Source organism: Rhinichthys klamathensis, unplaced genomic scaffold (genome assembly GCF_029890125.1).
Source record: "Rhinichthys klamathensis goyatoka isolate OS25496 unplaced genomic scaffold, OSU_Roscu_1.1 h1tg000321l_1, whole genome shotgun sequence".
NCBI lineage: Eukaryota > Metazoa > Chordata > Actinopteri > Cypriniformes > Leuciscidae > Rhinichthys > Rhinichthys klamathensis.
In genome coordinates this window covers 379,932-395,079 of record NW_026606837.1, presented here as the reverse complement: position 1 = coordinate 395,079, position 15,148 = coordinate 379,932, and the positions used below count along the sequence as shown (strand labels likewise).

Sequence of the window (15,148 nt, the reverse complement as noted above, 5' to 3'; positions counted from 1 at the left end):
TCTGTAATCATACATGTTTGGTCATTCTAACATGGAAATGCTCATCATTTTTGTTGACAAAATTTATCAGTTGAATAAATTAATTGTAATCATATTGTCATATACTCCATTTGTCTCCAGATGTAATAATCTAGTCTAATATGATGTCAATAAACACAGATTATGAAATTGGCCATAATTAATTCCCTTTTCACTCCATGTCGTCTGTTTGCCCTCAACTCACCATCCCTCTTTTTCCATGGCTATACTATTGTCCTCCATCTCTTTTCATTCCTCCTTTCCTTCACGGGCCTCAGACATGAAGCTAGAACGGGGTAAATAATGCCTCTGTCCCTCTTCTTTTCATTTCTCTCTTCCTGTCACTCCTCTCTGTCCCTTTATATCTTTGAAATCAGTTTTGTTTGAAACCTAGCTTTTTTGGTCTTTGAAGAATATATATACGTTTAAGTGTATATATATGAATCTTATTACTCAAGGATTTGTAAAAACAACTGTCAGTCACATCACAAGTACAGATCGCAGAACTGTGTATCTGACTTATTCATTCACACTGACAGAATGTGACTGAAGTGTTTTTCTTTCTTCCCTTGAGTGTTGAAACAGATCTACTGTAACTCTAGAACTCTGCATTGTGTCTAATCTATAAATTAAATTATACAATAAATATATGCTGCATTTTAGTTATTCAGTGTAACAGACAAAAATGTTTTTATTCATAATGTTGGTTTTTGCATTAATGAACTTTCCTTTCGTGTATTTATAAGCATTAGCTTTGTTTCTATCGAAAAGGGTCTTAACCTTCATATGATCACACTAAAATTCTTAAATTGAGTTTTTTTTATTCCTAACAAATACATATAACTTAAACTTACCAAATCAAGCCATTGATTATGAATTGAGCCAAATCTGATCTAACTCTGTCTTGGCTTCACGATTTGCACCTAACATTACCCTATATGCTCTCCTATATTTACCCCTGTCATGAGGTCATATTTAATCCAATAATCAGTCATTCATAATTGCTCACATCAAAACGGTAGTCTATGTTAGTTGACAGCAGTTTAGCATTGCAATTTAACATTTTGTGCAACAAATTTGCAACAAAATTATCAAAGGAGCTATTTGTAAACATATCAGTCCATGCTGAAGGCTTTGACTGACTGTGATTTTCATGAATTTAGCTTTGTGTAATGACCTCCTCCTTCCCTCCCCAAACACAGCTGAGGTTTAGGATTGCAGTAGGTCTGTCCCGCATGCTAAAGTACCATTTATGTTAGGGCTTCATGTTGTAATTAATCCCCCTTAGTTTTTGAGCCACAGTTTATGTGATTGTATATAAGTGTTCTTGTATCTGTTTTCATATAGGTACATTATTGTGTATGTGTATAGTCAATGTATATGTGTTGTGTTATTTGGGTAAAGTAATTATGTGATGTGGCTCATTTTGTTGCTATAGTTCAGTCGGAGTTAAAGAACTAGTGATTATGCAAAAGGCTGTGTCTCATTCCACTCCCTAGTTCCCAAGGAAGTGAATCAGTTAAATTGTGCCATGACTAAGATCTTAAATAATTTAGCTTTATTGGTGCTTTCTGGGATTTTTCAGTGCACCTTGGTCAGCATACTTAATAATCAACTGGGCAGTGGATTGAAACGCTCCCAAAAATAACAAAATTTCCTGCTTATCTCTTTCAGAAAACAGACAAACAGACAAATATATTGCAGTTTGCACTAACATCATAACATGAGAGATTTGAGGCAGTTTGTTTTCTCTAAGCTGTTTAATCTCACTTTCTTCCACTTACGGTCTTTCTCTTCTCAGTTCTAATCAGACTGCCCCTACACTAAACCTGTGATGAGTGTCATAAAGACAGATTTACCTTTATGTGATGTATTCCCACACATTTCCTTCCTTCGCCTAGGTGAGAAGGTGATGGCTGATGATGAGTTCACTTGTGACCTCTTCCGCTTTCTGCAGCTCCTCTGTGAGGGTCACAACAATGGTGGGTGGGTCCTGAATCTGCACATAAATTTTTACTGCAGAGTGAATATGAAAATTTATACTGTGATTTATTGCAATTTGTGCCCCACAACCATTTCATTTTTTTTTTTACACACCATCATATTGTTCCAAACCTGTATCTTGTGATTTTTTTAAAAATCTTTTTGAAGAGCCAAGTTTCAAGGGTTTTGGAAATGTAATGTCTGTCTGTAGCACAGATTGTGTGTTTAACCATCTGTGAGTTTACTTCACTTTAGACTTCCAGAATTACCTCAGAACACAGACAGGCAGCACCACCACCATCAATGTCATTATCTGCACAGTGGATTACCTGCTTAGACTACAGGTGAGGTCATTTTACCCTGGAAAACCCAGATAAAATGTTGCTTATATTTGGATTTTAGCACACTTATTGCTTTGTGGGCATTTATTTTCTCTCTCCAGGAGTCTATCAGTGATTTCTACTGGTATTACTCAGGAAAAGACATCATAGATGAACCAGGCAAGAGAAACTTCTCTAAAGCTATGGCTGTGGCCAAACAGGTGTTCAACAGCCTTACCGAGTATATCCAGGTGCAGTTTATTTTTTGATGATTGACATTTTTATTCCATTTACTATATTCATTTATTTTGGTCTCTACATGTAGCTGCACAAACCCTTTTGTGATTCCATAACCTTAACAGAAACTACTTGCTGTGATTTTTAGTACATTCATTTCCCCTAAAATCATACACTTAATTCACATATAGCTGCCATATATTGAGGTTATCCTTCTGTTTCAGGGTCCCTGCACTGGCAACCAGCAGTCCCTGGCCCACAGTCGCCTGTGGGATGCTGTGGTGGGCTTTCTGCATGTCTTTGCCCATATGATGATGAAACTGGCTCAGGTAACCAATCTAAATTTGATTTGTCTGTTATGTAAACATTTTGTTTGTTCATTCTCTCTGAATGCATTAGATCACATAGCTGAAACTTTCATGTACTTGAAGTTGGCTTAGTGTAATTTCTCAACTTGATATACGAGTAGTTTTTGTAGAGTATAAAGTTCTTGTTGCATCAGCTAATGGGGATCCTAATAAATAAATAAAACAGCATCTTGTATGGAGCATAAAACCATAGTGCACAGTTTCCCTGTCTTGTCAGTGGATATGCACACTTTTACCAGTTGCAAATATATTTAATTTCTACTAAAAGGGCTCATTTATTTTTAGTGGCTAATAGAAAATGCATGAAAATTAAACTATAGTAGTTGCTCATGTAGAACTGTTCTTAATGATTATATTACATGCTAATGTTAAGAACATGTTACATTCCTTTTTCAATTTTAAACAAATAGTGTGTTGGAATGTAATGCTGTTTTTGCTCTCAATGCTTTACTGATTAATTAAACTGTTTTTCACACGCCGTATACAGGGAAGAGTATGTATCACTCTATTTATCTATTGAAGTGATTGTATTTGAGTTTTCCCCCTTCATGTTCCAGATTCCCAAATCCAGGTTGTTTGAACCCAAGAATATAAATTTGGAAGTATTCCCAAAAAATTTCCTTTTTATTCCTGTATATTTTAGCTTAAGTATTTAACATTTTTTAGACACAAAATATAGTTTGTTTTGTTTTTTTCATTTAACATGATAAATTTACTTAAGATTTCTGTTAGAAATAAAAATCTAAAGAATGCAAAAAAGTGGGTCAAACAGCCTGAGAAAATGGATGGAAGGCAGTTAACATTACCCAAAAGAACCATGTGTTTTCAGCTTTACATGATTTTTTATTAAAAAAGTGTTTTGCCCTTTCTATAATTCTACCTTTAGTGTGCTGATTGATTTTTGTTTTTATGATTTTCATGATCTCTTGTATGTATAGAGTGTTTCTGTTTCTAATAATTATTAACCCCTGTTATTGTTACTGCATGCAATAACCTGCATTTAAATGTTGCAGAATTTTACATTATCCTCAGCCAATCTGATAAGGTAAAGTTTCTTATAAAGATGCTACTGTAGTTATTTTTTTAAACATACCCTTAAAGTTAACCAAGTTAAACCCTTACAAATACTGAAGACCTTATGTCTAAAACAGTGTTTTTTCCATTTAAGAATTGTTTACATTTGTTGTTGTTTTTTATTTTATTTAAAACATTCAAAAATGTTACATTTTATATGTTCCTTTAGTTTACAAAATAGACATTTTTATCAAATTTGTTCATTTAGATTATATATTTATCATAGTTAAGGTATCAGCATCTATTATATGTTATTGTGCAGCTAGTATGTCAATTCTGTTTTCTTCTAGGATTCCAGTCAGATTGGTCTCCTGAAGGAATTGTTGGACCTTCAGAAAGATATGGTGGTCATGCTATTGTCTTTGTTGGAGGGTATGAAGACAATCTTGCATTTATATTCATTAATTTCACATTATTCAGTCTAGATTTGATTACACTGTATGGCTCTGTATTTGACAGGTAATGTTGTAAATGGCACCATTGCTCGGCAAATGGTGGACATGCTAGTGGAATCCTCCAGTAATGTAGAAATGATCCTTAAATTCTTCGACATGTTCCTCAAGCTAAAGGACATTGTTGCATCTGACGCATTTCGCGACTATGTGACAGACCCCAGAGGTTTGATATCCAAGAAGGACTTCCAGAAAGCCATGGACAGCCAGAAACAGTACACACCTTCAGAGATCCAGTTTCTATTGTCCTGCTCTGAGGCAGATGAGAATGAGATGATTCATTATGAGGAGTTTGCCAATCGGTTCCAAGAGCCAGCAAAAGATATCGGATTTAACATAGCGGTGCTGCTAACTAACCTCTCTGAACACGTTCCTCATGATACCAGGTTGCAGAACTTCCTCGAACAAGCTGAGAGCGTTCTGAACTATTTCCGCCCATTCTTGGGTCGCATTGAGATAATGGGCGCCAGCAGGAAGATTGAGAGAATCTACTTCGAGATCAGTGAGGTGAATCGTAAACAGTGGGAGATGCCTCAAGTCAAAGAATCCAAGCGGCAGTTCATATTTGATGTGGTCAACGAGGGTGGCGAATCGGAGAAGATGGAGCTTTTTGTTAACTTCTGTGAGGACACCATCTTCGAGATGAATATTGCTTCACAGATTTCAGAGCAGGATGAGGAGGAGAGAGAAGAGGATGATGGGGAGGAACCTGAAGGAGGAGATGGAGGAGGCGGCGGTGATGAAGAGGGTGGTGGTGAGGAGGGCCAGCCAGAATCAAGCTCTGCCTTTGCCGATTTCATCCAAAGCGTCATGAATTTCCTGGGCATGTTCACCTTTAGGAATATTCGCAGACAGTACCGTAGGCTCAGAAAGATGACCATCAAGGAAATTGTGGTAGGACTTGTTACCTTCCTGTGGACAATCCTCATGGGCATCCTCCATTTCATTTACAGTGTGTGTAAAGGTTTCTTCCTGCTCATCTGGCATACACTTTTTGGAGGCGGTTTAGTTGAAGGGGCTAAGAACATCACTGTGACCGAGTTACTGGCAAGCATGCCGGATCCTACTCAGGATGAGGTGCACGGAGACCTTCCTGGAGAACCAAGGGGTCGAGAGGAGCAGGATACTGGTGGGATAACAGACTCAATGGAAGCAGGAGGGGGAGAGGAAGAGGATGAGGACACCCAGGAAAAAGATGGTGGGAAGATTCCTGGTATCGATACACCTGGTGGACTTGGAGATATGGGTGACACGACCCCCGTGGAACCACCAACTCCAGAGGGCACTCCATTAATGAAGAGGAAAATGGTATGTGGGTTTTCATTTGGCTGATTTCCTCTTGTTTCTTCACCAGTGTTCTAATTGGTGGTGTTGATCCTCGTTTATTTATGCTGCAGAAATCAGAAGAAGCAGGACCTGAGCAACCTCCTGCTATCGAAGAACATCCTCCTGAACCTGAGAAAGCAGAGTGAGTGACTCCACAATGAAGGGAAAACAAGACATTTTAGTGTTTGTGTTTGGTTCTTTATGGTATTTTAGATGTATTTAGAATTTTAATGACCATCTTCCATGTGTAACAGCACTGAGAATAGAGAGAAGGCAGAGAAAGAAGCAGAGGTCAAGCCTGACACAACACCAGAAGAACCAAAACCTAAGAAAGCCACTAAAGCAAAGAAGGAGAAGAAATCAGCCAAAGGAGCAGGATTTGAGCTCTGGAACGAGCTGGATGTTCAAAGAAATAAATTCATGGTAGGACAAAATATAATATTATTTTTCCCAAACTAATACAGAAAAATAGAAACATAATCCAAAGAACAAGGCAAATAAAAACAACAACATACACACCTACAATACAAATGTTCATACTCATCCTTGCATAAGAAACACATGTGTATACGCAAGCACATACACACATACTTAGACATACTCTGGTCTGGTCATAATATATAACTTATATTAGTATTTAGATTTTGATAAAATTCTGCAGTACAAAGTTGTGTAAAGGATTACACATCCGACACAGTCTTCTATCTCATATATTCATGGCATGGGAAAAAAAACACTTAGTTAACCGATGTAATCTTTTTAACCATTTCCCCCAATATGATGAAATTCTATTAGTATGTTGTCTTAACGAAAAGGTCAGAGTTTCCATATCGTACACATCATTTAAAATTTCAGATGGGGGATCCTCATTGAGCCATTTCCTTGTAAAGGCCTTCGTACTATTTGCTAGTACCGGTAATACATTAAAAAACTATATGTCCTTTGTTCATCTACAGAACTGTTTGTCCCGTAACTTCTACAACCTTCGTTTCCTGGCTTTGTTTATCTCCTTCGCCTTGAACTTCATTCTTCTCTTCTACAAGGTTGTAAACTTATTTTAGATTTTTACACTGTTTTCCCATTTTCATTTTTGGTCCATTTGGATTTCAAATATTCATGACCATTTTAAATTCCTTTTAAAATGGCATGCCTCACAATAATTTTGCGTACGCATACAGGAGATATACAAATCAAATCTAGTTTTTATTTTTAAGGCTCCATCTTTTTATTTCTCCAGGTATCTGATACTCCTCGCAATACTGATGAGTTTGAAGGCTCAGGCATGTTTGAAGGCTCTGGGCTGTTTGAAGGTTCGGGGGAGGACTTTGATGGCTCTGGCAGAGAGGATGGAGGCGATGATGATGTTGAGGAAGGTCCTGTCTATTATTTTCTGGAAGAGAGTACCGGATACATGCAGCCCACTATGTCCGGCCTGTCCATTCTGCACACCGTCATTGCTTTCATAACCATCATTGGATACAACTGCCTTAAGGTTTTAACCACTAGTTTCATATTTTAATGCCTGAACTTATATGATTATCAGTTTAGATTCAAGTTGGTTTTTATTTAATTCTGATCTTCAATATGTACACGAATATTCCTATTTATTTGTGCTATCAATAAGTGATCATGATGTCATGGTCTGTTAGATTCCACTGGTAATTTTTAGGAGAGAGAAAGAGCTGGCGAGAAAGCTGGAGTTTGATGGTCTTTACATCACTGAACAGCCAGAGGATGATGACATCAAAGGCCAGTGGGACAGATTGGTGCTAAATACACCGTAAGTGTGGAGACATCTTGATTATTATGGAGACATCTTGATTATTATGGAGCTGTTTCTTACAAGATATATCTGAAAACGGACATGTAGACTAAACCGAAAGTTAACCTAGATTATGTTTTGAGCTCAAAGTTGTTTTGTACATCTGGTATGTGGTCCCTAATTAATGTTTCCATAATGCGCTAGGATAAGTGTTCTAATAAGTGTTCATTAGCAGACCTAGCCAGTTGTGGTCCTTTAATAATAATTTTTTTTTTTAAACTAATACTCTTTATCATTGTTTTAGCTCCTTTCCCACCAACTACTGGGACAAATTTGTTAAGCGAAAGGTAAACCAATATTCTTCCTGTTAGTTGGTATTTTGGTTTAAAATGAGTGCATTTACAAAGCTTTATGATTCTTGATTATTTTGTAAGGTTTTGGATAAATACGGAGATATTTATGGACGTGAGCGAATCGCAGAGCTGCTGGGCATGGATCTGGCATCGCTGGATGTCAGCAAACAACAGACAGACAAGAAACACGAAGAGCCAGACAACTCCATGCTTGCATGGTATTAAAAATACATCACTACTGGCATATACATTTGTGACATTTTGTCTAAGACATTACATTTAGGTTATGTGTTATTAATTGCCACTAGTGGCACCAAACAGAATTTCAAAAATATAGATTTTTCATAATCAGATCATCCTGCCCTAAAACCATTGGTCAAGGCAGAGTTTTAGATTTTCTTTCCATATTATTTTTTAGGCTCACTGCCATTGACATCAAGTATAAGATCTGGAAGTTTGGAGTTGTGTTCACAGACAATGTAAGTCTTTTTTGTGAGTTACTAAATTTTATTTTATTGATTGATTGCAAAGTTCATGTAATGTGCACTAACGTGTTCTTTATTTTTAGACTTTCCTCTACCTGGTGTGGTACACAGTGATGTCACTTCTGGGACATTACAACAATTTCTTCTTTGCTTGTCACCTTTTGGACATTGCAATGGGTGTCAAGACCCTGCGTACAATTCTTTCCTCCGTCACACACAATGGCAAACAGGTACAGTCAGTACAACAAAACAAAAGTGGTTCTGGAAATCAGTACTGATGCACCGGTTGACTCTGTTGGATTGTTTTTAGCTGATGATGACTGTGGGTTTGCTGGCTGTGGTTGTGTACCTTTACACTGTGGTGGCCTTCAACTTCTTCAGGAAGTTCTACAATAAGAGCGAGGACGAGGATGAGCCGGACATGAAGTGTGACGACATGATGACGGTTGGTCACTTCATTATACAGAATTACTGGTATCAAATTGACCTTTATTCTCTTTCTCCAATAATGTAGTTCTTAAAAAAAATGATAACCATTTGTTATGGGTTGTTCACTTTTTTCTCCAATTCTTCACTAACCAAACACATGCTGTATAATCCCCAAATCTCTCTCTTTCTCTTGGCAGTGTTATCTGTTCCACATGTACGTGGGTGTGCGGGCAGGTGGAGGTATAGGAGACGAGATTGAGGACCCAGCAGGGGATGAGTATGAACTCTATCGGGTGGTCTTCGACATCACTTTTTTCTTTTTTGTCATCGTCATCCTGCTGGCCATCATTCAAGGTAAGACTTGTCTTGCTTTTCAACACGTGTAACATCCTAGCAATTATACCACATTAAATCTTACGTTTTGGAGATTTATGGCTGGCTATGCCAATGCACGTTTGTATGCCAATGCACGTTTGTCTGCACAGGTCTGATTATTGATGCTTTTGGGGAGCTGAGAGACCAGCAAGAGCAAGTAAAAGAAGATATGGAGGTACTGAGATCATTACTGTCCAATAAAAAAAAAATACATATTAAGTATTTATATACTTAGCTGTCTGTCTGACTTTACATATTGCTTTGCTTCTTCAGACCAAATGCTTTATATGTGGTATTGGGAGTGATTATTTTGATACAACTCCACATGGCTTTGAGACTCATACGCTTGAAGAACACAACCTGGCCAATTATTTGTGAGTGATTCAGTTTTATGGCACCTTTCTGATGTTATACAATCTCTCCATCACCAGACAAACAGAACTAATGTTTCTCTCTTCACTAGGTTCTTCCTGATGTACTTAATCAACAAGGATGAAACGGAGCACACTGGGCAGGTGAGACATGTCACAATGTTCACACCTCATCATAACAATAATGAAGTGTGTTTCAAACATATAGGATATGTGTGTGTGTTTGACAGGAATCATATGTGTGGAAGATGTACCAAGAGAGATGCTGGGATTTCTTCCCTGCTGGAGACTGCTTCAGAAAACAATATGAAGACCAGCTTGCATAAATGCAAATCTGTTTTGTATCTAGTTTTTTAAAGCTGCAGTCCGTAGCTTTTCCTCTTTGTCGCCATCTCTGTTTGAAGTCTGCAATTGCAGTCATTCGCGGAATTATTAATTTTACGTGAGTTGTACATCGGCATGAAACAGCGCGGATGAACACAATGTTGTGAGGAGAGTGCGCGTCGCGGCTGTCGGTCACAGCGCCGGTGTGGATAACGTTACTGGCATTCAGAATCACACATTCTACTTTTTGGAAGTACAGGATGACCAACATAAGAATTTTCACCGGAAAATGTCATCTGAACAAGTAAGTAACATTAACTTTTGTTCAGATCAACTACGGGGAAAATGCATTGATTGCACTGCAGTAAATCGCGCTGATTAAATCTAACGATCGCTCATGATGTCGAACCGTGCAAATTATACTTTGTTCTCAAATTGTTAATGTTAACAACATCAGCTTTGCGTGACTACATTTAATGTGTTTTATGGTTACCTGTAGTTCAGAATTCATATTCTCCATAATAGCTAAACGAGAAAGGCACAACAAAGGAAACTCCATAACTGTGTGAATTAAGCAAACAATTTTGGTACTGTTACACGATTGAACTATTGAAATGTCTTACTTGTCCAGCAGAAAAAAGCGTCTCTTCTTCCGTTTTGAACCCCTTCAAAACACGGAGTTCACGCACCAAACGCCCTGCCTATGTTCCTTGTGTTCACATGAGACGGTTGCTGTCTTTCTCTAGCCACTTTAAATCCGAAGTACGAAGTCTTTTGGGTTTTATAACGGGTGAATCTCCAGTTGACACTGATGATTGTCGTTTGGATCTTCCTGGATCCGCCATAAGTTCAATTATGTAAAGTGCTGCGAGAAAAGGCATCTCTACTCTCCCCAACGTCAACATCCTCACGCGCAGTATAGCTAGCCGAAACTCCTTTATGTGTACGAATGTGACGTAATGACGCAAAGACATGCTCGAATTTCCCGCGGAAACCCACCAGTACCACTGGAAATAAAATCATTATTACAAGCTAACCGTTTTGAATCGAGCTACGGCAACCAGATAGTTTTGAACACTGGCTGAATATGTTTTTTTTTAAATAATTATTTTGGATTATTTTTAACTTGAAAAAAGTTACGGACAGCAGCTTTAAACTAACAAAACTATTATCATGTTATGTGACAAACCATGATTTATGTACATTTATACTTAGAAATTATGTTGTAGAAAAAAAATGCATGCTATTTATGGATAGTATGTTTTTGGGTAGTTTTATTTATTTTGGGGTAGTTTCTAATCATTTAAAATGTTCATGTTGCTAAGACCTGTCTAATGATTCTTTAGTGCAGCATCACATTAAGTTTTAGCCAAGTACCTAAAAGTACCTTTTGTTTCATAAATATGAATATGAATTGTATTTTATGTTCTTGCAGTAATAAGCATAAGCATCCCACTTCATCATCAGCTCGAACATCAGAATTGACTGTGAAAAATTAAATAAAAAGAATAATTTAATCCAAATGTGTAAATAATCATTACAGACATTGTGATAGTTTAGCTGTTTTGTGCAATGATTAGCATTAAATTCTTTAAGCATAATATCTGTGTGCAAATATCCCAAAAACTTGTACTACTGATGATCAATATGCCAATATACATTTAAGCAACATACCAACATTGTTTAATTTTAAGATTTTAAATGCATAAATGCATAAAGAAAAGTAGAATAATTGAAAAGTAAAATCCCAGAGCAACTTGTCTAGTTAAAATTAAACTCTAGTTGAAATGTAACTGCAACTACATTGCCAATTGGCAGCAGCATGAATCACAATAACTATTACGCACTCTAATCATGGTTTGGAAGCTGAAGGGCTTTTCCCACCAGTACACATATCATACTCTAGAATTTACTTTCTGCCAAATATATCTCTTATCAGACACATGATACAAAGCTCTTGCTTTAACAAAAATGTTATCGGACATTAAATAAATCTGTTAGTATGCTTCCTTCCAATAACTACAGAAATTTCATGTTGAAAACAGTGAACATAACATGTTGAGAAAAATAATTCCACACAAATTAATAAAAACAAGGGCAAAAAACATGAAAAGTGGTTACATGACTACTATAATGGACGGAGCTACCCAAACTGAACAGAAAACAAACGCCATCTTTATAAAAAAAAAAAAAGAATGCAATTTCAATTGCAAACACTACATTATCCTGCTTAAACAAAAGAACATAATAAATAAAAATATTCAAGCATTTAAATTATCATTCCTTGTTTGGATATGTAACTTTACTGTGTCACAATTTGGTTACGTTTCCTGTTCCTGTTTCATGTGATCCCCTGTTTAAGTCATGTGATCCAGCCATGTGTTCCCTTGTCTGATGTGTCATGTTGTCATTGTTTCATTGTTCACAGGTGTCTCTTGTCTTTTCATTAGTCTTGTGTTTTTAAGCCCTCATGTTTGCCATGTGTCTTGGTCAAGTTTTCTTTGTGTAACCACTGAAGGCAAGATGTAGAGAGAACCCAAGTGCAGTTTATTTAATACATAACAAGATCAAACCTAAAACAAAAGCATGGCGTGGCATGAACTCAAAAACATGAACATGACACTTCCCAACCATGGTTACAGTGAAACACTTTACATAAAACTTGACCAAGACACATGACAAACATGAGGGCTTAAATACATACACGACTAATGACAAGACAAGGGACACCTGTGAACCAGTCTATGCTGTGAACAATGAACCAATGACAACATGACACATCAGACAAGGGAACACTTGGCAGGGTCACATGACTTGAACAGGGGATCACATGACAGACATGAAACATAACCAAATCGTGACACTCTAACTGCATTTTAAAAACAAAATGTGTGAAAAATACCAAAACTGGATTTTATCATTATTTAACCTGAAAAAACACATTTTCACCTGTAAATGTCCTGCTTTTCATCAATCAAAATACTAATTTTACAAAATACTAAAAGACAGCTGCAGTGCAACAGTCCTCAATGAAACATCTCCTCCTAACTTTACTTTTATGAGTGTCTGCAGAGCTGTAAGGAGAGGTGGAGTAGCTGCTCTTTTTAAGGATGTCTATCAATGTAAGCAAATATCATTTGGTAATTACCCGTCTTTCGAATATCTGGGTATTGTGTTAAAAGGCGTTCCACGCATTTTACTTATTATTCTTTACAGGCCTCCAAAATACTCTTCAGCCTTTGCTGAGGACTTTACAGAACTGTTATCAACAATTTCCTCAGAGTTTGACTGTTTTGCTATTGCTGGAGATTTTAACATCCACATAGATAATACAGAAACCAATATGGCAAAAGAAATCAAAACTGTTTTAAAAACTTTTGACTTGATTCAGCATGTACACGGACCGACACACACTCGTGGACACACTCTGGATTTACTTATCAGTAAGGGTCTAAACATTTCATCGATTGTTATTAAGGATGTAGCACTGTCTGATTATTTCTGTATTTTCTTTGATATATTGATCTCTCCTGCCATTGAAGCTAGATCTGTGTCTGTCAAGAAGAGATGCATAAATGAGAACACTAGTGTACTATTTATGAAGGCTATATCTTCAACACCAAGCTTATCTGCTGACTCTGTTGATTTTCTCCTTGATTCTTTTAACTCAAAAGTTAAAAGTGTAATTGATGATATTGCTCCTGTGAAAGTCAGGAAGAATAGTGGTAGACAAAAAGCACCTTGGAGAAACTCAACAGCAGTGCAAAATATGAAAAGACAATGCAGAAAAACAGAGCGCATGTGGCGGAAGACAAAACTTGTAGTCCATTATAACATCTACAAAGACACCATCCATGCTTTCAATATGGAACTAGGCAAAGCTAGACAGACTTTCTTCTCGAATATTATAAACAGCAACTTAAACACGCACTCTTTTTGCTACTGTAGAGAGACTGACAAACCCCCCAAGCCAGATTCCCAGTGAAATGCTCTCAGACAGCAAGTGCAGTGAGTTTGCTTCGTTCTTCTCTGAGAAAATCAATAATATCAGAAAGGTGATCAGCACATCATTGAGTTGCACTGGGGTCAGACAGATCAGACCACAACCTGAGAAAGCAGCTACTATGTCTGATTTTGAAGAAATTGATGGCAAAATTTTAGAAGAAACCGTACAGCACCTTAAAACATCAACCTGCGCCCTTGACACACTTCCCACATCTTTTTTCAAAAGTGTGTTAAACTGTTTAGAAGCAGATCTCCTAGAAGTGGTAAATGCCTCACTTATCTCTGGGAATTTTCCAAACTCCCTGAAAACTGCAGTTGTCAAGCCCCTCCTGAAAAAGAGCAATCTGGATAAGACTATATTAAGCAACTATAGACCGATCTCAAATCTTCCTTTCATAGGCAAGATCATTGAAAAAGTTGTCTTCAATCAGCTGAACAAATTCTTAAGCTCTAATGGATACTTTGACAATTTTCAATCTGGTTTCAGATCGCATCACAGCACAGAGACAGCTCTCATAAAGATAATAAACGATATTCGCTTAAATACTGATACAGGCAAATTATCAGTGCTGGTACTACTCGACCTCAGTGCTGCATTTGACACGGTTGATCACGACATACTTCTTGACAGGTTGGAAAACTGGGTCGGGCTTTCTGGGATAGTTCTAAAATGGTTCAGGTCATACTTAGAAGGGAGAGGTTATTATGTGAGTATAGGAGACCATAAGTCTGAGTGGACATCCATGACTTGCGGAGTCCCTCAAGGCTCAATTCTTGCACCACTCCTATTCAACCTATATATGCTCCCAATGAGCCAAATAATGAGAAAGAACCGAATCTCTTACCACAGCTATGCAGACGACACACAGATCTACTTAGCCCTATCGCCTAACGACTACAGCCCCATTGACTCCCTGTGCCAATGCATTGATGAAGTAAACAATTGGATGTGCCAAAACTTTCTTCAGTTAAACAAAGACAAAACTGAAGTCATTGCGTTTGGCAACAAAGATGAAGTTCTCAAGGTGAATGCATACCTTGACGCTAGGGGTCTAACCACTAAAAATCAAGTGAGGAATCTGGGTGTGTCTCTAGAATCAGACCTTAGTTTCAGTAGTCATGTCAAAGCAATAACTAAATCAGCATACTATCATCTGAAAAATATTGCAAGAATTAGATGCTTTGTTTCCAGTCAAGACTTAGAGAAACTTGTGCATGCTTTCATCACCAGCAGGGTGGATTATTGGAATGGACTCCTCACTGGCC

At 37.4% G+C, this 15,148-nt stretch overlaps 1 protein-coding gene across 4 annotated transcripts in view; it reads left to right on the top strand.

Annotated features, from left to right (window-relative positions):
• ryr1a (ryanodine receptor 1a (skeletal)) overlaps window positions 1-9,879 on the top strand; it is a 56,055-nt gene extending 46,176 nt beyond the window's left edge. For 3 of the 4 annotated variants that reach the window (XM_056271490.1, XM_056271488.1, XM_056271489.1), the window contains 22 exons: window positions 297-314; window positions 1,920-2,000; window positions 2,257-2,345; window positions 2,444-2,572; window positions 2,783-2,887; window positions 4,291-4,372; window positions 4,460-5,760; window positions 5,850-5,920; window positions 6,033-6,201; window positions 6,735-6,821; window positions 7,016-7,270; window positions 7,428-7,558; window positions 7,845-7,887; window positions 7,975-8,111; window positions 8,312-8,372; window positions 8,462-8,608; window positions 8,689-8,823; window positions 9,005-9,161; window positions 9,293-9,357; window positions 9,456-9,556; window positions 9,646-9,697; window positions 9,784-9,879. In XM_056271490.1, coding sequence (XP_056127465.1) covers window positions 297-314; window positions 1,920-2,000; window positions 2,257-2,345; window positions 2,444-2,572; window positions 2,783-2,887; window positions 4,291-4,372; window positions 4,460-5,760; window positions 5,850-5,920; window positions 6,033-6,201; window positions 6,735-6,821; window positions 7,016-7,270; window positions 7,428-7,558; window positions 7,845-7,887; window positions 7,975-8,111; window positions 8,312-8,372; window positions 8,462-8,608; window positions 8,689-8,823; window positions 9,005-9,161; window positions 9,293-9,357; window positions 9,456-9,556; window positions 9,646-9,697; window positions 9,784-9,879 — 3,512 coding nt within the window. The remainder of the gene's footprint in view (window positions 1-296; window positions 315-1,919; window positions 2,001-2,256; window positions 2,346-2,443; window positions 2,573-2,782; window positions 2,888-4,290; window positions 4,373-4,459; window positions 5,761-5,849; window positions 5,921-6,032; window positions 6,202-6,734; window positions 6,822-7,015; window positions 7,271-7,427; window positions 7,559-7,844; window positions 7,888-7,974; window positions 8,112-8,311; window positions 8,373-8,461; window positions 8,609-8,688; window positions 8,824-9,004; window positions 9,162-9,292; window positions 9,358-9,455; window positions 9,557-9,645; window positions 9,698-9,783) is intronic. The other variant, XM_056271491.1, reaches the window with a different exon arrangement.
• Window positions 9,880-15,148: the final 5,269 nt, after the last annotated feature.